The sequence below is a fragment of the Plasmodium vivax genome, chromosome 12 (genome assembly GCF_000002415.2).
Source record: "Plasmodium vivax chromosome 12, whole genome shotgun sequence".
In the NCBI taxonomy this organism is placed as follows: domain Eukaryota; phylum Apicomplexa; class Aconoidasida; order Haemosporida; family Plasmodiidae; genus Plasmodium; species Plasmodium vivax.
The window spans coordinates 1,705,757-1,727,533 of NC_009917.1; the positions used below are offsets into that span (position 1 = coordinate 1,705,757).

The 21,777-nt window shown below is 40.3% G+C and overlaps 6 protein-coding genes across 6 annotated transcripts, besides 5 other annotated features; 4 read left to right on the forward strand and 2 right to left on the reverse strand.

The window, feature by feature from the left end:
- Window positions 1-145: 145 nt before the first annotated feature.
- On the forward strand, window positions 146-1,576 carry PVX_117245 (hypothetical protein, conserved; the record flags this gene model as incomplete). The annotated part of the gene is made up of 5 exons (XM_001615693.1): window positions 146-239; window positions 747-839; window positions 1,069-1,128; window positions 1,259-1,383; window positions 1,541-1,576. The coding sequence occupies 5 exons, from the start codon at window positions 146-148 to the stop codon at window positions 1,574-1,576; spliced, it is 408 nt and encodes a 135-aa protein (XP_001615743.1).
- Window positions 1,577-1,643: 67 nt separating this feature from the next.
- Window positions 1,644-4,472, reverse strand: PVX_117250 (hypothetical protein, conserved; the record flags this gene model as incomplete). Its single annotated transcript, XM_001615694.1, has 2 exons — window positions 1,644-2,058; window positions 2,350-4,472. 2 exons carry the CDS (start codon window positions 4,470-4,472, stop codon window positions 1,644-1,646), a joined length of 2,538 nt encoding a protein of 845 aa, XP_001615744.1.
- Window positions 1,968-2,003: a microsatellite.
- Window positions 4,404-7,254, forward strand: PVX_117255 (hypothetical protein, conserved; the record flags this gene model as incomplete). The annotated part of the gene is made up of 2 exons (XM_001615695.1): window positions 4,404-5,876; window positions 6,254-7,254. Exons 1-2 carry the CDS (start codon window positions 5,825-5,827, stop codon window positions 7,252-7,254), a joined length of 1,053 nt encoding a protein of 350 aa, XP_001615745.1. The 5' UTR covers window positions 4,404-5,824.
- Window positions 6,322-6,392: a microsatellite.
- A 291-nt stretch (window positions 7,255-7,545) lies between the features above and the next one.
- PVX_117260 (hypothetical protein, conserved) lies at window positions 7,546-10,074 on the reverse strand (the record flags this gene model as incomplete). Its single annotated transcript, XM_001615696.1, has 1 exon — window positions 7,546-10,074. The coding sequence occupies one exon, from the start codon at window positions 10,072-10,074 to the stop codon at window positions 7,546-7,548; it is 2,529 nt and encodes an 842-aa protein (XP_001615746.1).
- Window positions 10,075-11,194: 1,120 nt separating this feature from the next.
- PVX_117265 (hypothetical protein, conserved) lies at window positions 11,195-13,929 on the forward strand. The gene has a single exon (XM_001615697.1). It carries the CDS (start codon window positions 11,245-11,247, stop codon window positions 13,339-13,341), a length of 2,097 nt encoding a protein of 698 aa, XP_001615747.1. The 5' UTR covers window positions 11,195-11,244; the 3' UTR covers window positions 13,342-13,929.
- Window positions 12,919-13,040: a microsatellite.
- A 1,337-nt stretch (window positions 13,930-15,266) lies between the features above and the next one.
- Window positions 15,267-15,340: a microsatellite.
- Window positions 15,341-16,089: 749 nt separating this feature from the next.
- Window positions 16,090-21,480, forward strand: PVX_117270 (hypothetical protein, conserved; the record flags this gene model as incomplete). Its single annotated transcript, XM_001615698.1, has 14 exons — window positions 16,090-17,535; window positions 17,716-17,822; window positions 18,050-18,232; window positions 18,367-18,534; window positions 18,669-18,762; window positions 18,917-19,045; window positions 19,182-19,298; window positions 19,495-19,704; window positions 19,840-19,908; window positions 20,078-20,287; window positions 20,540-20,659; window positions 20,857-20,940; window positions 21,073-21,316; window positions 21,389-21,480. 14 exons carry the CDS (start codon window positions 16,090-16,092, stop codon window positions 21,478-21,480), a joined length of 3,273 nt encoding a protein of 1,090 aa, XP_001615748.1.
- Window positions 21,481-21,620: 140 nt separating this feature from the next.
- Window positions 21,621-21,655: a microsatellite.
- Window positions 21,656-21,777: the final 122 nt, after the last annotated feature.

A 21,777-nucleotide genomic window follows, 5' to 3' on the forward strand; every position in this document is an offset into this window, starting at 1 on the left:
AGCGTTATCAAATAAAAACAAACCAAAAGAAACGCGCCAATTTGTAAATCAGATATTCATCCATTTGGCAAAAAATAAATAAAACGCGAAGGTGAAGGCCACTACCACGCGGTGAGGCGAACTTGTGCAAGTATAAACAAAATTAATGCATTTTTTTGTGCTGCCCGTCCTTTCCAAATATAATGTAATCGAACGAGATGAAGAAAAGTACATTATACTAGTCGCAAGAATGAAAAGAAGTGAGAAGATTAATTCGTTTTTTCATCATTCTTAAGTCCGAATATTTGCCCAAGCGAGCATTTCAAATGAAGCACTAATTGCAAAAAAAAAAAAAAAACGCGATTCGATTAATTTCCATTTTTCGGGCAAACAAATCGACTTTATTGAGAAGATACAAATTGTAGAAAACTAAGGGCATACCATTTGGCGAAGCAGATATACCCCTGTCGTCTTGGCATTTTTACATGCGCCTATGCATCCACAAAATCTGCCACGCTTGTGAATTTATCCTATTGCATTTGCAACTTCACCAACATTCGTTTAATTGAAATAACGGGAAAAACACGGATAATAGGAAAAAAAAAAAAAAAAAAAAAAGTGAGAATTAAGCATATGTGAAGAAAAAGGGAAACCTTTTTTAAATACATACTCGCTCCACATGTATGTGCTTAGTGATGTGAACCAGAGTATATACATAGACAGTTGCTTTAAGGCAATTCTTTTTTTTTTTTTTTTGCCCTTTGCAGTGGCCCTGTCGACGAGAAAAAAAAAACACCCGCGCAATACGATAAAAAGCAAAATTCTGAAGACCAGAAAAAGGAAAAGAGATTACGATGAAGGTATAGCAAAAGAAAACTGCCTGCATGTTAACAGTTGCGTTTCGCCAAGAGTGGCCACATAAAAATGGCTGTTCTGAGAGATTAACGTGATGTGCTTTACCTGCACGACGCACACGCTTGCTTATGCACATGATTATATATACCCTATCGGTATAAAGGCACACTTAATGATGTTCCCCCCCCGATGCAAATGCTTTTTATGGTGAATTTCGTTTCACGTTCCCTGCAGTATATAAGGATTATCTGAACCAACCGGACCTTCCGTACGATGAAGACAAAAAGGGAGGCGGTAATGAAATGAAAAGGAAGGCAATTCCCAAATTATTTTTTTTTTTATTTTATTTCGCTTTATTTTGCTTATTTTTTTTTCCCAATTTGTGTAACATTAAAATGACTCAATTGTTGACAACATTTTTTAGGACAACATAAGTGCTACGCTTGCGACATTTATTTTATAAATGACGACGCGAAGAAACAACACGAAAAAACGAAGAAACACAAGAGGAGAGTGAAAATGCTTAACACAGAGACGCCCTACACTTATGTAAAGCTCGTCAACGTGCACATATATGTGAAACATTTATATATGCATCATACATATGGTGTGTGCGCGTGGAGGCATAAATTATAATCGCCCTTCTCACGTTTGGTAAAATACGTTGTAATGATCTCCCTTTTCTGTAACTTCTTCTTCCCCGCAGAAGGACGCCCTGAAGGCTGCCGAGATTGCCCTGTAACTGGGTCCCCCGCGTAAGGGAGCGTGCGCAACATAGGCATGTGCGCGACCCTTTTCTGCACGCTTCGTCAAACGCCCGTAAATGATACAGCCCGGGTGAGCTTCAAAAAGAGCTGCAAATTATGCACCATTGGGCTCAACTCAAACAAGTCGCTGTAATCATTTGCGGCTAACGTTTCGACATCGTCTATTTGTAAGGAGTTTTTTTTTAAGTTATCCCCATCCTTTATTACCACTTCATTCATTTTTTCAATGCTGTTACGTGAAAAAGTGTTGATTAAAAAATTTTGGAAATTCACCACATCATTTTTTTCATCGTCGTTATTCTCTTGTTTGGTCGTATCGCCCAACTTTGTCCTTTCCTTCTTATTATTTAAATTGATAAATTCGCACAACTCGAATAGGCAATACAGGATGGATTTATGTTTCGTCAAATTTTTCATGAACTTTTTTTCGCTTTCTTCCGTTTCGATTTTGGCAATTCTAAGAGAGAGAAACCAAAGGGGGGAAGAAAAAAAAAAAAAAAAGATGAACCAATTAGTAATGGGGATGATGAATGGGAGACATATCGCAAGGCGCACTGAGGCACCGCCAAACGGAATGAATTAACTGCGCTTTGGTGGAGCCTAAATTTTGACATGGCATGGCACCATTTGTGCGCGTTTCATGTGGCGGATTTTACAGCGTTGTCGCATTACTACGTTTGGCGGATCCTCTATTTTCACCCAGAATGGCCGCCGTTTCTCTCTCCCCACGAAGGGTATGTGTACCTACCTGCAAAAATTCTCCTCATACTCCACATGTAGCGAATCGGTCAGTGGTCCTCTCACCTTCTGTCCGTCCCCCCTCACGTGAACCATCATCTTCGACTTGGTCGCGTTGGCCGGGTTTACTTCCACGGAATGAAAGGCCATAAATCGAAAGCACAACAAAATGTCGTTTATTAAAAGGTCCTCCGTTTGGTCCTCCGCCAGATGATACCCCTCCTTTTCAAGCATCTTCCCCACTTCGACATTTGTAACTAAGAGGTTAATTCCCTTTTTTTTCATTAAAAATAATAAGGTGTATACATCTAGGGTGCAGTTGTATAGGTCCTTGAGAACGTCTACGCCGTTGTCTTGTAGTTCCATGCCATAGTCATCAATGTGGAAAATGAAGCTTTTACCATTTTGGCTCCTTAGCATTGCAACTACTTTATTTTCACAATATTTAATTTCCCACTGGAGGTATGGGAAATTAGTTACGCTATTGAGATTGATATAATAGTTGCTGATTCGGTTGCTATGAATTCTTACGTATGTTTTATCATTTAGTGAAATTTTCTCACTTTGTACTTTAACTACATTTATTTCATCATATGGCTTTTTTTCTGAGCACTCATGTAAGGTATTTTCTTTTTTCCCCGTACTCATATCGCAGGTCTTAATGTGTTCCCCATTTTGTACACTTATGCGAATGTTTCTTTTTGCAGAAGTTGCCTCTTCGCTTTTATTTTTTTCTTCGCTCCATTTTGGAGTGGCATCCTTTGGGGAGAGATTCTCCTTATTGTGCATATGTTGGGAACCCAAATTGTCAGTGCTTTCCTCCTCCGTCGCGTTTTGTCTTTTTTCCACGTCTGCCCCCTCTCCGTTTGGCATTTCAGCATGCGCCCCATGAAGGTGTGGTCCTCCCAATTGATGCAAATCATCCGCAGGGAAAAAATTCACACAGTTCACCTTCTTATTAGTGTCGATGTAGAATATTTCCAATTCCCCATCAGTGTAAATATCACTGGGGAGTTCAATTTCGAATATGTATGAAAATGCATTTTGTTGTTCTTCTAGGGGGAAGGAATTTGCTACATCGGAAAAGGCAACGTAGGGAGACGAGTTGCTACGATCGTCAGAGCAGTGGTTAGGGGGGGTCTCCATTTCACCCCTTCCTGACGATGCAGACACACACGGATTGGATAAAATGTGAATTTTAAATAAATCGAGAAAAATAAAATCATCCATATATTCGTACGACTTGGCTTTTATTACCAAAGTGAGGAAATACCGCTTGTCGACATGATTAGAAGAAATTATGCTCATCTTCATGTTGGAAAACTCTATTTTGTTCTCATTTATTATTCCATTTATTATCTTCGTTTCAGAAAAGAAAAAGGCATTTTTCCTGTTTCCATTTTCTGCCCTATTTAGCAAAATAAATTTGTTCAGTATGATCTTATTTGTGTGTTTTATGTACTTTTCAAAGAGGTATGTTTTTAACTTGAATAAAATTTTAAAATTCTCAGCGCAGTACTGCCGGACATTTGGACTTACCAAAAAATAGTCGGTTAGCAAAATGAAAAAAAATAAATAAGTTGACTGCATCATTTCGCAGCAGTTCTCAAAATGATGTAACGCATGTTCTTTGAAAAATTCTTTCAAAAAATGGAAAATTATATTCAAGCATTTGTTATTCGTCACGTTGTAGAAGTACATGCAGCTGCTATCATAATACCTGTTTGTTTTTTTGTGAGACAATGATTTGTCTTTTGTGGACAAGGGAAAAAAGACTCCATATATACACTGGTGTATATTTATGTCAATATAAAAGAAGGGCGTTTTTTTATCAGCGTCATAGTATTTGTTTAACAAATTGTGGACCATTTCTTCCTTTTCTTGCTTCATGTAGGAGATGATTTTCCCAACCAACTTATCATCACTTTCGTTATAGGTGTTTATCTTTATGTTGTCTACCAATTCCTTTTTTTCGGTTATTTCGACTTTATCTTCATTTTCAATTTTATCCTTTGGTATTTTTTTTTTTTTTTTTTTTTTTTTCGTTTTTTCATTTTCGCTAGCTGCATTTTTCACATTACTCTTCTCCTTCCCCACAATGGGCTTCTTAAAACTGTCGTTTTTTTTTTTCATTTTGGGGGGCCCCACTAAATAGCCCTCTTCCTCCGCACTATGATGGGCACTCTAACGTTTGAGAGGAAAAGATGGTCAAGAAGTTACTAATCTTTCGACCGTCGTTTCTCTTTTTTTTTTTTTTCTTTCACAATTTTGAGGAAAAAGGCGATAAATCGATTAAAAAAAAATGCTTAGCGGATTGTGTAATATCACTGTGTGACGCAGACTGGGCTGACTGAACGGAGGGTGGAGACATTCTCCTTTGAGTTCCGTACGCCACAGTGGTTTCCGACGAACCTTCATTCGGCTGCAATTTTGCTATTTTTACATGTTGATATGTCTTACGCGCTCACATGGGTTTGAAGCGGTGAAGTGATAATGCGAAGATGCGGTAACGCGGTGAAACGCCGAGGAGTAAACTTCAAGGGCCCCTTCTCATCCCGCAGCATCCCGCACAACGCGGGAACTCAAAATGAGACATGCCATTTTTTAAAAATAGATTTTGCGAAACGTTTAGCAGTACCTCATACAGCTCTCACTCGCGCAAAAAAAATAGCAATATGAAGTTATATGCGTCCTCCATTTTGCACAAAAATATTATCCAAAAAATGAACTAAAAGGAAGATACATTTGGCAGTTTTTACTTTTCCCTTGTGCCGTGCTATATGCAAGGACCCTTTGGCTGATTAATTTCACGTGGAGAATGGGAAATTGGAGTGCACGAAAATTTTCATTACATTTTTGCGAAAACGCACGTTAATTTCCTCATGTGGAGACGGCGAAACAATTTAGTGGCGCATTCCCAGCGTGGCAACATCAAAGTGCATTGCCAATTTTGTTTTTTTTGCCTCCTCCCTGGAGAAGTTCATCAGCGCGGTTATTGCGCCGATTGCGCAGCTTCATCAGTGAAAGAAGCACAAAAAAAATGAAACAACATGCCGCTTAGCCGAAGCAACGCGGCGGTTAGTCAAAGTTGCATGCCAAGTTCATTTTGCCTGCTTGAAATGGTGTGCCAACAAAGCAGCCAGCGCAGCTTTCGAGTTGCCACTTAACATTCCCCGGAAAAGGGACACGCATGCGCATGTATGTGGCAGCGCGCATATCGGAAAAGGCGGGGAGCAAAATGGCGATTTTTTGCCAAATTAAAAAAAAAAAAATAGTAGCAATTTAAAAAAAAAAGATAGCAATTTTTCCCGGTTTCCCTATGCTCCAGAGAATGACAAACGATGTATAGCGGTCGGAATAATTAAATACAGAGTACTTTTTTGAAAGCAAAATTACATACATTTTAAAGAGAAGAATTAAACCCATGGTTTGCGACGAATAGAAAAATACCATCCTTTGCAAAAAAGAACAAAAGATACGTAAAAATGGAAAGAATAGAGGACCAAGCTGTTTTGGAAAAAATAGCCAACCTTACAGGTAAGCTGGCTTTACAAGATGCAACATTTTGCCACGTCGCCAATGAGTACTGATACGTAGAGAGGGTTATACGCGGCACGTATATTCTGCTTATTTATGTCCGTTTCTTTTGCCCGTTCACCCGCATACGTATGAGCGCACAAGCGACAGCGTATATTTATGGCATGAGAGGAAATGTGAGCGTTCGATTGGGCAACCGTGGTGAATGACCCCTAAAATGATAATAACATGTTGCTGTTCTGCAAATTGGGTGGCGGGGAGTTTATATTAGATTATGCTCCCCCCCTTTGTGGTTCCCTTTCCCGTATTGTCCTCCCCCCCTTTGTGGTACCCTTTCCCGTATTGATTCCTTCCCCTTTTTTGCTTCCCCCCCCCAGGAGACGTAATCAAAAATGCAACCCCTGTGAAGAAGAAGGACAAAAAGAGGAAAAAGAAAAAGAGAAAAAGCGCTCCAACGCAAGAGAAGCAGCAAAACAACGGAGCAAATAACAAAAAGGCAAAACAAATGACAGACCTGCTTGATGATTATAAAGTTCAGCAGAAGAGAGAAATCTGTAAATATTTTTTTAAAAGGGGAAAATGTATCCACAATGAAAAATGTACCTACTCACATGACGTCACACCGATATATAAAATTTCAAAGCTCTGCAAATTTCTAGTGAAAGGAACATGTGAAAAAGAAAATTGTATTTTCTCCCACGATTATAAACTCTTCTTCTGTAGAAATAATGTGATTTACAATTCATGCTACAACCCACTATGCAAATTCAAGCACATCAAAATCGACAGCTCAGTCAATAACTCCGATCAGCACAACATAGAGGTGGATAATATCCTCAGCAAAGATGACAAAATTAGGTTTCTCTATAATAATAAAAATTATTTAATGGAGCTCCTAATTAATAAGTACCATAAATTTGATAACTTCGAAGAGAAGAATATAGACGATTTGACCAAAAAGGAAACCTACCCCTGGTTCATCAATGGCATTATCGATCTGATCAAATTAGACTATAAATTCAGTAGGGCAGACGCCTTTTTAAAATTAGTAGACAAGTATAAAAATAATACTCTTCAGGCCAAAGAGGCAGTGCCGAGCAGTAGTGAATACACCAAGCTGAATGACAATAAGGGAACTAGCGAGGACTCCTCCATTAGTGCGGATTACACAAAAATGGCAAGAGAATATGTAGAGGGTAGCAACCCTGATGGGGAAAAGGGTGCGCACTTGAACAGTAACAACCCCTCCACTGCGAACGATAACAACGTCGATGGTAACGGTGGTGAGGAAAATTTCAGTGACTATAAATTTTACTCGAGCGAAGAGGAGGAGGATTACACCAAGTACCTGAATAAATACTTCGAAATAGATGGGTAGCCCGCGGGACGCTTGCGTCGCTTTGCCCACCCAGGAGGAAGTGGTTTGCAGAACAGTTAGAAATGTGTACACATATGTATATGTATGTATGTATACACATATATACATATACATGCATATATATATGTATATATGTGTGTATTTTTTTTTTTTTTTTTTCAAGTCAACTGTTTGTCATTACGAACGCGCGCCTTCCGCATGTTCACTTCGAATTCGCATAGGCATGCGCGCGCATGTATGTACATACATGTAACATAAACCGGCGAGGCGAAAAAACAGCCCTGCCACTCATTAGATAAACTTTGTTTTTGTTTGTGCATAATTATTTAGGAGGCTCCCCCCCTCGATTAACTTATTATACGTTAGTAATGTAAAGACTAACTTGTGAAAATTAATTTTGTTCAAATTCAAGTTAATGAATGAAAAGACAAAAAAATCGTCCAACTGGTCCACGTCCAGCTCGCCGTACGTCCTCTTGAGTATCCTTTTTAGAATCGCCAGGTCCGATTTGTTTTGCAGGCCAATTATTTGCAGCCTCAGCAGTTTTTTGTAAATGCTGCGAATGGAGTGCTCGCCTGTGGGGGCGCTCGTGCGGTGGGCATTATTACTACTTTGGTCATTCAGGTGGTCCCGTTCGATCCAGTCCACTCCGCCGCTTCCTCCACTTACATCGCCACCGCGGGTGCCCACCCCCTTAAACGTTTTCAGCTCGTACAGCAGCGCCGACATGAGCGCTGTGTAAACTCCCGCATCGGTTAATGAAGCACTGTGGTTCTCTCTGCCGTCTTTCCCTGTGGAGATCGTCACCTTCTCCCCCCCACCAACCGAACTGCAGTTTCGACGCTCAATCAGCAGCAGTGTATTCATCAGCTTTATGACATTTTTCCCCCTACACATCATAAAGGATAAGAAATCAAAGCTCTTTATTTTTGCATACAGAAAATCAAACACTAACGATTCGTAGTTCAAGACGGTGTAGCTGTTTAGAATGTTTATGGTGGTTATGCAAGAGAACCCGTGGAACTTTTCCTTCACAATTTCGCTCAACAGTGTGAATAATTTTTTTTCTCTAATCCTATGTTTTGCAAAAGTGTAAATAATGTTCTCCAAATGGGATGGAGTGACGTTATATATGTTTAAGTGCCTTTTTGTGCCGCCCTTTCCATACGTGCTATTCGACAGGATGTCTCTTTTTAGTTTTTTTAAGAGGAGCGCATTTTCCTCCCCTAAGCGATAGTTACTGCATGCGCTTAAAATGTACGCTATGTTTTTGTTTGAAATATTTTTCATCTTATTGATGCGGTTGTACATTTCGGTGTAGAACGACAGCACTTCGTCGCCATTCCATTGGTTAGCATTCCACTGGTTATCAATCGATTGGCTATCATCCCTTTGGTTATCATCCCACTCGCTATCGAACATGTCGGAGCAGTGAACGAATAATCTGACCACCCCATCGTCATGTAGGTGTTTTATTAAACTTGTTAACAAACGGATAAACGATTTGGCAAAGCTCACGTAGTCGAAGCTCCTATGGTTGTTCAACTCCTCATGCACTGCTTCGTCACTCGGGAAATTAAGCTTGTTTGTCGCTACTATCTCAACGTGAGGAGCATCTACACCCATATTTGGATAATTGAAGGGGGGGGTGCTCGAAGGGGGCAAATTGCGCAGGTCTTCATTTATGCGCTCTGGGGAGGAGTCCACATATTCTTCCCCCAACGCATATGCTGATCCTTTTCTGGTGGGCCCCTTCTTGTGAAAAATAACCCCCTCTGCATCGTCTACACCCGTTATTTCCTCTAATTTGTCGCCAAATAGGTTTAAGCTGCTCACGAAGTTGATATCATTTGGGGCATCGAAATTTTCTTTATCAGTATCCTCATCATAGTTGCTGGTCATATATTCGTAGAACAATTTGTGATGGTCTACATTTGGAAAAATTTTTGTTTCCTCTTTGCGAATGTTCCCTTTTCCTCTATCAATGGGGAGGGCCAAAATGTGTTCCACATGCGAAGCAGTTCCCCTTTTTAAAGTCTTAAAAAATTTGATTTGATTAAAAATCTTAACTAGTTGCAAAATTTTAAAAAAAAAAGTTTGATCATACTTTTTTCTTTCTTTTGTTACACTTTTGACAGGTGGAATATTTTGCAAGTAAGTCTTAAATGCGTTTGTAAAAAACTCGCCACAGCTTATTTCACCGTTCTGCGAAAAAAAATCATTTAAAATGACGTTCAGCCGTATAAATATTTTTACAAAGTGCGCGAAAAGGGTTTTGTTCCCATGATTTTTCCTTCTTTTTTTAAATATCTTAAATTTGTTGTTCGCATAAATTAGCAACGAATCTATGTCAAACATGTGAACATATTCATCGTAATGTTTGACGCTATTTACGTTGATGATTTTTTGTTTTTTTTTATTTTGTCCCGGTGCTTTTTTTATTTTCTCAAGATAAACATTAAATAAGTTGTACTTTTTTAAGCTTTCCCTGATTCGTTTTTCTTTCACTTCTTCGCACGCGTCAGTGTGGCTATACAGGTGTGTTTGCTGCTTTGTCTTTTCAGATAGGCTTCGACTCACAATGTGTAAGGCGGCGTTTTTTATACCTTTGTCGTGCTCCGCGCATGATGTTCCCTCTTCCTTTTCGCTTCCTCTCGATGCGCTTTGTTGGTGACGCGTAATGGAGTAGTTTCTCTTCCCATTTTTACGAAGCGACGCGGTGAGGGGGTATACCGCCGCGGCTCCTTTGCCTCTCCACAGACGGACTATTGCTAATTCTACGTAGGTCTTTCCACTTCTTTGCACATTTGCAATTCTCATACTGTACACATGCGCGGTGAGGGGTGCAGATAAATGCTCATACGCTCAGTATGCCTCTAATATGGTAACAGTGTACGTGTGTATTTTTTTCCTTCTTTTCCAATGTACAGGACGAACTGTAGATGCTAAAATGGGAGCTCACCAAAAGGGGCGTGACAACCCCTGCGGAAAAAACTAATGTCCTCGATTTTTTTCATTCCTCGCTGAACCCTACTTTTTTTCTCTTTCAGCACTGACAGCTATATACTCCTAATTTGATTGACTTGCAACTTTGGCATAATTTGAAAGTGTTTTTATTTTTTTTTTTTACGCTTTGTTCCCCTCTTGGTATAATACTTCTTCTTTTCTGCAGCGTTGTTCCCACTTCTTTTTTGTGTGCCCCGCTTGTGTTCAGTTCACTGCCATATTGGCTAACCTTTGTGGTGTGACAGGATAGGGGGAGAAGCGCAGCAGGGGTACATTAGAAAGGGAAATACAAAAAAAATAAATAAAAATAAAAAGCTAGGAAAAATAAGAAAAAGGTAAGCAAAGAGAGGCCAAAAAATAAAGCTATTTTTATGAAGAATAATTTGACGAACACAAACAGGACGCGCAGCGGGATATTTCAAAAGGGTACCGAAATAATAGATCAAAATTGGTAATAAAAAAAAGAAGAAATCGCCGAGAAAAAAATGCCAATGTAAAGCCATTTTATTGTTCATTCTGAGCAAAAGGAAAAAAAAAAAAAAAAAAAAATTTAAGAGAAAAAACAAAAGAAGGAAAAGAAAAAAAAAAAAAATTGCTACACAATGAAAGCAATCACCAACTAACCAACACTTATACAATCCTTCCATAGCGTAAAAGCGAAAACACATTTGTTCGCAAATGTACGTGTGCCATATAGGGAACATAAAAATGAACTGTAAGTTAAACTGTCATATGATTAAGGTGAACAAGAAACATATGCAAAGGGACAGGTATCCAGGAATGAATCAGTCAAGGGGTAAACGAACTGACATTCAAAGTTTAACAAAAAAAAGAGGGCTCACTTTTTTTAAATTACACAAAGTTGTTTAGAGGCATGATAATAAGAAGTAAAATTCTGTATGAATTAAGGAAATTTTCTAGTCCCTCAGAGAGAAAAAAAAAAAAAAAAAAACACAGTGACAAACTAGATATACGCGCTAACAAATGAGGAAAAAATCCAGTGGGAGTAAGAGAAGGAAAAAAGGGCAAGATGTAGGGGGCGAGTCGGACGAAAGCTTCATCGACAGCGTGGAGGAGGAGGAGCTGGCGGAGGCAGAAGGTGAGGAAGGTGAAGAAGACGCGGTAGACGCGGAGGAGGAAGAAGAGGGGGACGAGGATGACGTGGAAGACGAAGAAGACGGTGAGGAGGGGGACGAGGATGACGCAGAAGAAGTGGAAGACGTGGAAGACGTGGAAGACGGGGAAGACGGCGAAGGAGACGAAGAAGATGAAGATAACGAAGAGGACGAAGAGGATGAGGAGGACGAGGACTACGAACTGAAAAATTACGGCATAGCACTTGAAATGCCTAAGCGAAAGAACAGAGGAAAAAACCTGAAAAAGCTAATCGGGGAAGACTTAGAAAAAGACGAAAAGTTCTGGAATGATAGCATCTGGGAGGAAGAAGAAGTAGACGAGGAGTACGTCAATTCGGAAGGGGAAGAAGAATACATAGATGTAACTGATTCCGATTTTGACGATGATGAGGATGAGGTGGACGATGATGACGAGGAAGAAGCGGAGAGAAATGAAAGGGAACTAGATGATGAAGAGGTAAAATGGAAGAAGAAAAAAATGTTTTCCTATTTGGAAAAATTAAAAAAACAAACGCATAATCATGCATTAAGGCATAAGCTAATGAAGAAGGCGAAGTATTACGGGAGCAAAGTGCTTGGTGGGAAATATGGGGCTCCTCTCCACGGCGTGGAACACAAATCGGGGAGGAGAAAAAAGGGAGTGGCAGACGAAGGAGCGGCAGATGAAGAAGTGGCAGGGGCGCTAAAAGTCGAAGGGATGGTGAAGAAGCAAAAAAAAGTTGACAGCTCCTGTATGGTGTTGCATAGATCCACTAGAGATACAACACGACAGAAGACGGAGCAAATACAAAAGCTCTCCGAATTGAGAAGAATCAAAAAGGAAAATCGTTTTAAAAAAATTTATGAAAATAAAAAAAAACAAAAAAGTATGCAAAGGGAAATGACAAGAGAGGAAAGATTAGAAGAAGCAAAAATAACCGAGCAGTACAATTTGCAATCCCTTTTACAGTTACAAGCCTGGGAAGAAGAAAAAAAAAAATATATTGAAAATAAGAGAATTATTTACCATAGACCGGAAAATGTTTTTATTAGTTATTCCTACTCGAAGGATAAAACATTTCCATCCAGCGAAAATTTGAAATATGAACTCGATTCATATTATGTGCAAGATCCAGCACAAATGGGAAATGCCACTCTGAGTGGAGGTCTCCCATACCCCCCCGATAGTAGCATAAACATAGCGCAAAATTGCGTAAACAGCTACAGTGGCGTTGTAGAAAGTAATAGGGATGTGGACCAAGCTGATTCAGCATTCCAAGTAAGAGGCGCAATTGTTAAGGAGGAAGGTAGCGCACCCAATGGGGAAGAACTGCCTGATGATGTGAGCGAGGGGAGCATAAAAAGAAAAAAAAGTGAAAACGATCAGGTGTCCAAAGAAAGCGAGGAGGAAGATGGTAATGCGGATAGCAAAACAGAAATGGAGAAATCAAAACCGATGCAGCCGATCGAGTTGCACAATTTGGAAAATCTGGACAATCTGGATCAGTGCGAAGATTTACACATAGAATATTTAAACGAAAATGATGAAATAAATTTTGGGATGCACACAAAGGATAATAGCAAAAAGGAATGTGATAACATTACAAAGGTACCGAAAAAGAGAAAAAAAATTAAAACGGACAGGGAGGAAAGACAAATATATATTGTCACCGATTCGAACGAGTTAAATATGTACAGCAATTATAACAATTGTAAGGAATATCTGGAAGGAGTGAGAAATAAAAATAACTTATGCGCAATCACCAATTTGGAGGGCAAATATTTTGACCCCCTAACCAAAAAATATTATAATAATGCAGAAGCGTTCAAATTGCTACGATTTTATCATCATCAAAAAACGTATGACGATGTCAATGAGCAGATATCCATGATGGTTGAGCTTTTTACGAACAAGTTAACAGAAATAGAGGAAAATACAAAAAATGGCGTGTTTGATAATGTTTAGGGGGGGGAAGGAAACGCGTACATATGTTTGCTTAGTGCCTACCAGCTGTTCAACCCCATCTTGCGATGTGCGCAGCTGTCCTCTGCAGGGCGTTCTTCCAACAGTTCGCGCAAATCACCTGGTGTAGGTGCCCTCCACCCAAAAAAAAAGACGCCTCGTAGTGTAAATATGTGGTAGAGTGCGTCTCACCTTCGTTTTTGTGATAATCGATTCGCCTTCGCGGTTTTATTTTGCTACGTTATTTTGCTGCTACAATTTGCCGTTTTTCTTGCCCCTTTTCTTGCCCAATTTTTTGCCCCATTTCTGTTGGCTTTTTTTTTTCTTTTCCACACTGATCAGTGAAAGGGCAAGCCCCTCCCACATGCCCGTGGCGCATTGCCAGCCACACGAGTCCCTCGTTTGCCTCAAAATGATGTGCACACATATGTACACACATAGCATGCATTTCCCCCGCCCCTCCGGTAGCTTCCTCCTATCAGCTTTAATTAATTAATTTTGTTTTCTTTTTTTTTTTTTAGTAAAATTCCTTGCCGTGCCCAACAACACACAGCAACGACAAGCGAAAACTTCAACAAAAGCTGCGCACGTAAAAATAACAAAAATTGAAAAAAGCAAATTAAGTATTACGGCGAGGGGGGGAACACGATAAGTTGGCCCCCGTCGTGCCTCCAATTTTCGGTTCTTTCCAATGTTATGTTGAGAAGGTGGGAGTGAAAGGTGTTGGCGCGGCGAAATGATCAAAGAAAAAGTAAAAAAAAAAAAATTCCCGAAAATGTATCAAATGGGGAAAATATGGAATATGCATTTTCTCGTGACACACTTTTGTAAACATGGGTGCACGGAAAGAGGTGTCCGCTGGGGTAGCCATTTATCTGGTCCTACATTTGAAGAAAGCTACACGCAAAGCGCAATCAACACGTTACCATCCTGTAGTTGCGTCACGCGGCATGCCAGGAAAAAGTTAATTGGGCCCTCAAAAAATGGAGCGAATTTTATCAGCCCGAACAGGCGAGTGTATGGCAATAAAATAACGAACATGCTGCGGCGAAACTCTCAACAAATATGGTAAGACAATCAAAATGGCATCATGCTCATTTTTGTAAAATTGTTGAGATCACGCAGTGGCGCACTAATCGTTGTTACTGACAAAACTGCCACATCGTTATTTTGTGTATAAAAAAGGAATTGTGTGTTACTCATCATTTAGCTAATCTTTCTCTGTTTTTTTTTTTTTTTTTTTTTTTTTTTTTCACATTGGCCGTACAACTTCCCATTGTGCACCTGCTTGCCTACATCTTCCTCTGCCTGGAAGTGTGCGATCGGTTAAAAATAACAGGGCATATTTTTTACGTACAAATGTGTATGACATTTTTATTTGCTGCGATTGTTTGTTTTTCCCATTTGGCAGCATTGTGTGGCAATGTTAAGTGAGATTGTCAGTTAATACTGTCATACGTTGCGAATGGGAAAATTTACGCTTGTGTCTGCGATTGCACTGCCTGCCAAATAGTTGTACAGACTGCAATTGCTGCCCAAGGGGAGTAATTAAGATTTAGAAATTCTCATTCAAAAGGAAAAAAAAAATTACAAAGCGATAAATAACGATATGTTAGCTATGTGTATATGTAGCAGGCAATTTCCAAAAGGTAGTCCAATTTTACCTTTTTTTTTTTTTTTTTCTTTTTTTTTACACCCTTTTCACACCTTCCTCCTTAGGATAAAAAAAATTCGAATGTATACAAAAGAAAGGCAGTTGGAAAAAATAGAAAAATGCATAATAGATAAAAATAAAAAAAAAAATTGTGCCATAATTTGGAAAAAGTGCATCATACTGTACATGCAAAATATTCATAACTGCAGCAAAATAGAGAAACGTCATTGCGTCATGTCGGAAATGCAAATAGCGAGAAGATGTTTCACTATTGTGGCCACGTGCATTTAAAAAGACAGAATTTCTCCTTCCATTGATGCATCCACGTTGTTACTTCGTAGCATCATTTTGCGGAATTGTTATTAAGCTGTAGTTCACCTTTTTAGCAAGTTTGTAGAAAAAAAAAAAAAAAAAAAAAAAAAACCATGAAAATTGTTACTTTGCAAGGCAGACAATAAATGGTAACCGAATTTACAATTACAAGACAATCTCATTTTTAAGGTTAGATCGGCCAAATAGACCATATGAAAAATAAAACGACAATACAGTGAGATAGAGCGGAATGCGAGAACGATAGCAGAGCATAACTTCCAAAGGGAAACTTCTACACTGCAAATTTAATGCACAAAATAGATGCGAATTTTTGCATATTGAGAAAAAAAAGTGCTCATTTTGTCACCCTTTTCCTTTTCCCCCCTTTTGTGGCAGGACCCAGAACATGTTAAGGCTCCACCTCCTGATTTTGTTATGTGTGCGTTAGAAACGAAAAAAAGGAAAAAAAAAAAAGAAAACGAGCGGAGAAAGAAAAAGAAGAGGAGAGAAGGAAAAAAAAACCATTTTTGTCGTAGCCCCTTTGAACAACGCTCACTCATGTTCGGGCGTTTGCACATGCATGCCTGTGTATGCGCCTACGAAGTGTCAGCCCTTTTTCCAATGGGGCTTCTCCCCTCTGCATGGGAAAGCTGAGCGGCATCTGCCCCTAGACAGTCACACCACGTAGAGTTATGTGTGCTGACTCCAATTGAGCATAAAAGGAGAGACGCCCCCGTGGGCCACTCCCTTTCGCGAGACGTTGCTTTTTACATGCTACACACTACATGTTCATTTCATCTGTTCGATTTCTCCCCCCCGCTTTCGCCTTGCAGATTTCCGCCACGTATCCTCTATTCATTTTAAAAGAAAAAAACTTTGACCATATCTACTGCACCAAAAATGAAAGCGTAAGGCAAAGGGATACCCTCGATCGCGAATCGAGGAGCCGATTGCTGGGGGAGGACAACAATGAATTTTTCGATATAGGGAAGCTGAAAAAGCTGCTATATTTTCAGTCCAATTTGGACCAAACGATGAAGAAAAAACGGAGAGAAGAAAAGAAGTTGAGAAAATTATACAAAGCTGCAAAAGCGGGTAATTTTGCTGAAAGGATTCGGAATGCCCCAAAAGATACTCAACAGAGTGGAGCCCCTCCTGGCGAAAAAGAAAATGGCACGAAAGGAAAAAATGACACAAACAGTGCAGGTGAAATAAATCAGGATGGCGCTGTCAACAGAAAAGAAGACAACCCTGCAGATGTCAACCTACAAACGTATGCTGACGAACAAATGAAGAATGAAAAGGGAAAAAAAGCGGGAGAAATACAGGAAGCGCCCACCCTCCAGACAGCAGTAAGCGGTCCCGCAGAAAAATTCATAAACAAACACGACCATGTAGAGAACACTGGAAATGCTGAGAAGGAACAGAAGGAGGGAAAAACCAAACATGCTGATAATGCCCAACTGAACAACGTCCTGCAAAGTGTGGAATTTTTGAAAAAGGTGCAATCGTTGAAGAGTTACTTCGGCTCGAGTGAATCTCAAAGCGGGTCTCCGGGTGTACCGCCTGTCGAGCAGAACCATTCTGCTGATGGGGATAAGATGAAAAATGAAAACGACCAAGTGGCACACCTCAGTGGAGATACAAACTACGGAACGAACAACGCGGAGGCAAATGACAAAATGGGGTCTCCAACGTCTAAAGATAATGAAGGAAAAAAAAATAATTATGCAGAGGAACCTTTTTCTATTTTCCCGGAAAAGGAAGGAGCAGAAAAATTCAACACACATTTGAGAAGAAACAAAATAAAAGAATTTTCTGAAGTAAACGACTTGGTAAAATATATGAAAAATTTGCTAGGAATAAAATCAAACATCCATGAAAAATTCGAGCATGAAAAGCTGATTGTAAAAAATTGTAACTATGAATCTTTTGGTCCTGAATTCTGCAGTGTTGATGAAGAAGCCAAGCAGATGTTATGGAATTATGAGAATAAAAAAAATTGTGCCTTTCTCTTTATCATATTGTTTACCCTATTTTTTAGCCTCCTCATACAGAATATTGTCTACTACATAGAAAAGAGGGTCCGAAATTCCAAAGACCAATTTAGGAAGGACCTACTAAATACCGCTTTTAGGCAAATTTCCCTAATTACCATAATTAACCTCACCATATGGGGGATTCTGCAGTCCAACGTGGCGGAGGCGCTCGACGAAATTATTTTCAACGATGTAAGTGGGGCACTTATGGAGCACAGAAAATGCTCACATGGGGATTGTACTTACACATACGGTTGTACATCCCCACCATGCATCTTATCATGTGAGAAAACGTATAACAAAGGTGTTAGCTCGACTGGTAATGCTCCTTCTTTGCCACTTCCCTGCCACTTCTTTGCCACTCCTTTCTAGATTCTACCGCGACAAAGAAATGTTGATGAAGTTTTGCACAATGTGGAACCATTGCTGGAGACCATTTTTGAGAAGATACTTTTCATCTCCATGAATTTCCTCATATGGTAAATTGTGATCAGATAGGAGGGGGGCCCGCGCATGGGATTGTTGTCAAGCCGCTCCATTGTTCCGCCGCTCCACTTTTTCACCGCCCCGTTATTGCGCCAGTTCAGCTTGGAGGACATGCGCAACTGTGCGAGAGTGCTCAGATCGCTGCCCTCTTTTCCAAGCATTATTAGTGCTTCGATTAATGGACAATATTCCTCTTGTCTTTGCTCCTCTCCTCTCGCAGCTACTCCCTATTTATAATTAACATACACTTCGTGACGAGGCGAATATTGAAATGGTTTTCCGAAGCGGACAACTGCGACATTTCGAACATAGCCAAGGAAATGAAAGAGGCCCGGAAGGGGTGCTTCAAGAATTTCTTCTTTTTGTTAAGATATGCAAGGAACTCTAAGTATTTGGCGCATCGGTAGGTTTCGCAGAGGGCGCGGCTGAGAGGCAGCTATGACGCAGCTAAGACGCAGCAGAGGCACGGCGAATGACCCCCTTCCGTTACGCCCTCTTTTTAACACTCGGTCCATTTCGCCCACCCCCCCCTTGCAGATACGACTTTTCCGAAAATGTCGACGCGATAAGCATTCCAGGACTAGACCCGAACGGATACTACTACTATGAGTACATGAGAGCTTGCTTATTGAAATACAACGTCAAGTTAATAAAAATACCCAACGCCGTCATCCTATTTCTGGTCTTCGCGTGCATTTCTCTAAGGTACAGAATGGTTGAAATGGCAGAAATTGCCACGGTGGAAAGTGCCCAAGGAGTGTGTTAGCTGGAGATAGGGCATCTTTCGCGTTTTCTTCCTTGTCACTTTATTCCAATCCGTTTACCCCCCTCTCGCGTAGGCCCTTTTTTAACATACGACTGAAGGCGGAGGTTATCTTTCTGAACTTCCTCTCCCTCATTTGCATCGTGGGCTTGCTCCTGATGTTCTTCTACGTAATAGGAAAGAGGAGATCGCGCCTCGGGCGTGCAAAATAATGTGCGCCTACATGTGTATAAATATATATATACAGCGCATGGCGATTGCGAGTGTTTCTTACCGCGACACCTATCCACCGCGCGAAACAACCCTAATTCCCCCCCTTTTCAGCTGTACAAAATAGACAGAAAGCTGCTGCCGAGGGACATTTCGAAGTACCTACTAAACAGATACCACATCGAAACGTGCGAGCAGAGCAAGAAGGACATCACGCCATACTACAAATTGTTGAAGCAGCAGGTGAAAAGGGAAAACGCAACCACGTACCCCCGCCTGACAAGCATACATATAGCTGTATGCATATTCAATGATTCTGACCTTATAGTAACACATTTGCCATTATGCGCCTCTTCCCTTTTTTTTTTCGAACGTTCAGTCTGTGTACCCCTCAGCAATAAACTACTTTCTGTACAAAACGACGTTCCCCAACAAGCACGAGCAGCTGTTTTATTTTTGGGGAAACGGCCCCCGCCTAATTAACTTTATCTTTCAGGTAAGAACACGAAGAGGGTGCAACTGCCATCTGGCATAGCAGAGGCTCCCAGATTGAGAAGCTCGAAGTTAAGAAAAGTGGTCATATCATTTACGTGTGAAAATATTGCGCGGTTATTTGCGCACACGTTAGTGCCTTTCTACGTGCCTGTATTGCCCATCTGTTGTTCACTGCCACATTTCACTACCACCGCTAGACCCTATGCTTCTGCTTTCTAATCATCCTCTCCTGTTGGATATTTTTGCTACGAGTGGACAACATAACGTGGTTCCAGCTGTACAGCTACGGGAGCCTGGCCATATGCGTGTGCATCTTCCTCTTCTTGATTATCCTCAAGTATATTATTTACTACAACATCATGATCAGCAAGACGGGGTACTTAATTGATACGAAGCTGCTGGAGAAGGTAGGCGAGTTGAGAGGTGGACACAAGATGGAAGCAAGTTGGAAACGAGATGGACACTTGATGGACATAAGATGCACACAAGATGAACACACACACCACATGACGCAATTTTTTTCTCCCCCCTTTCCGCGGCAGGTGTGGGAATTCGAAAGATCGGACAACATCAAGAGAATATCGGAATTTATTGACGCCATAAAAATAAAGGTGCCCCTCCCATGCGCCGCGTTTTTGCTAATCCGCTACAGCCATTTGTAGATTTGTGTTTTCATTTTTTTTTTGTATTGCATCTGCTGCGTTTTTTTTACCTTCCTATTTTGCTTCCCTATTCCTGAGAACACTTATGCGGTGTATTTTTCCCTCCCCCCATATGTAGTCCACGTTACATGCCCTGAAAGAGGGCGGCGAAGTCTTCTGGAGGCAGCTCCTCATTAAATCAAACACAGTGCCGTCAAATATACAGGAGAAAATGTTTAGCATATGGGTCGGCTTGGATGAAGAAAACAGGGGAGTTATAGACTCCACCAAAATTCTTAAATTTTTAAAGTCGCAGGGAATTAATCTGGCTTCGGAGAGCGACATCAAGGTAACGCTACCAGTTGGGGGCGAAACAAAATAAGCGTTAAAGTTGGGGCTCTCGATTGGGGAGCTAAGATGGAATAAAAATGGGTGCCCCTTCTGTGCTCAGTATAATATAGCACATCAGAGCTTAGCATGCGTTGCTGCATGAGTTATGGTGTGAATAGCTACACTGACGGTTATCCCATCCTCCCCCAATTTGTGAGAATTTTCGATCACCTTTTTTTTTTTTTTTTTTTTTCACGCCTCCCCCTTGTAGGAATTCCTGGAAGTGTTCGACAGGAACAACAAAAAAGGGCTAAACCAGGAAGAATTTTTCGTCCTCATTATTATAGTCAAGCAAATTTTGGTTGAACTGTTGGATATTAACGCCGTTCAGGTAAGCAGAGCGGAGCAAATCTGAGCACAAATTGGACAAAAAAAAAAAAATAAAAAAATTACACATCGGGATGAATTATGTGCATCATTCTTGGCAACCATCATCACATTTGCGCAATTAGCTAACACATTTGCCCACGAAAATGCACCCCTTCCCCCCTATTAAACAATCGCCACTTGTTCCACTTCACCGCGCAGTCCCTGTTCGAAGAAGTGTATGGAATCCCATGGAATTCGCTATCGTCCATTGATGCGAACAGCTTAAAAAGAATCTTAACAGAGGTAGGGAAGGAGAACTCCATCCTGTTTGAAAAATAATCCTTTTAAATTGTTACACCTATCTGCGTACTCCCCTTGTCCACTCAACTGTAATGACAGCCTTTTTGTACCCCTTTTTGGTGCTTTCCTTTATAGCTAAATTTGCAATGGCCACATGGAAAAATCCGCAATTTGATTGACTTTGTGTGCGAAAATAAGAAGACGAAATATGTCAGTGCAGAATATTTCATAAAGCAGCTGATCAACATCGAAGAAGTGACTCTGCAGCCCTTCCACGTAAGGATACCTATGTGTGCTCTGCGCTGCGTCTGCATAGGACTCTACGGCACCACGCACACTTCGACTGCATATTTTGCTTCTAATGTAAAAAATGTTACGCGTACAGGTAAACGCAGTAAAAAAAATATGACCCCATTTTTATGCAAATTTTTTGCCCTTTTTTTTTTCGCAGTCTGCCTCGGATACAAAGTGAAGATAAAGCTACGGATGTATCAACACACGTTTTTTTTTGCTTATCTCACAATTTGCCTCTTTTTATTATAAAGTAGCAAAAAAAAATGTTTCTATTCATTTTGGGGATTACACAAGTCAGTCGATTCAAAATGAACTGATTGGATCACCCGTTTGGTTAAATCGTACGATTTCTTTTTTTACCCCGTTGAGGGGGATTATTCACTGATTTTCTTTACTTTTTTTTCCCCCCCAAATTTATATTAGATAGCAAAAATGTGCACGTGAAAAATTCTGTTATTTTGTTTTTTATTTTTTAGTTTTTATTTTTTAAATTTTGGTAGGTATTTATGTATAGCTGTTTTTTTTTTTTTTCCTCTACATCGGTTA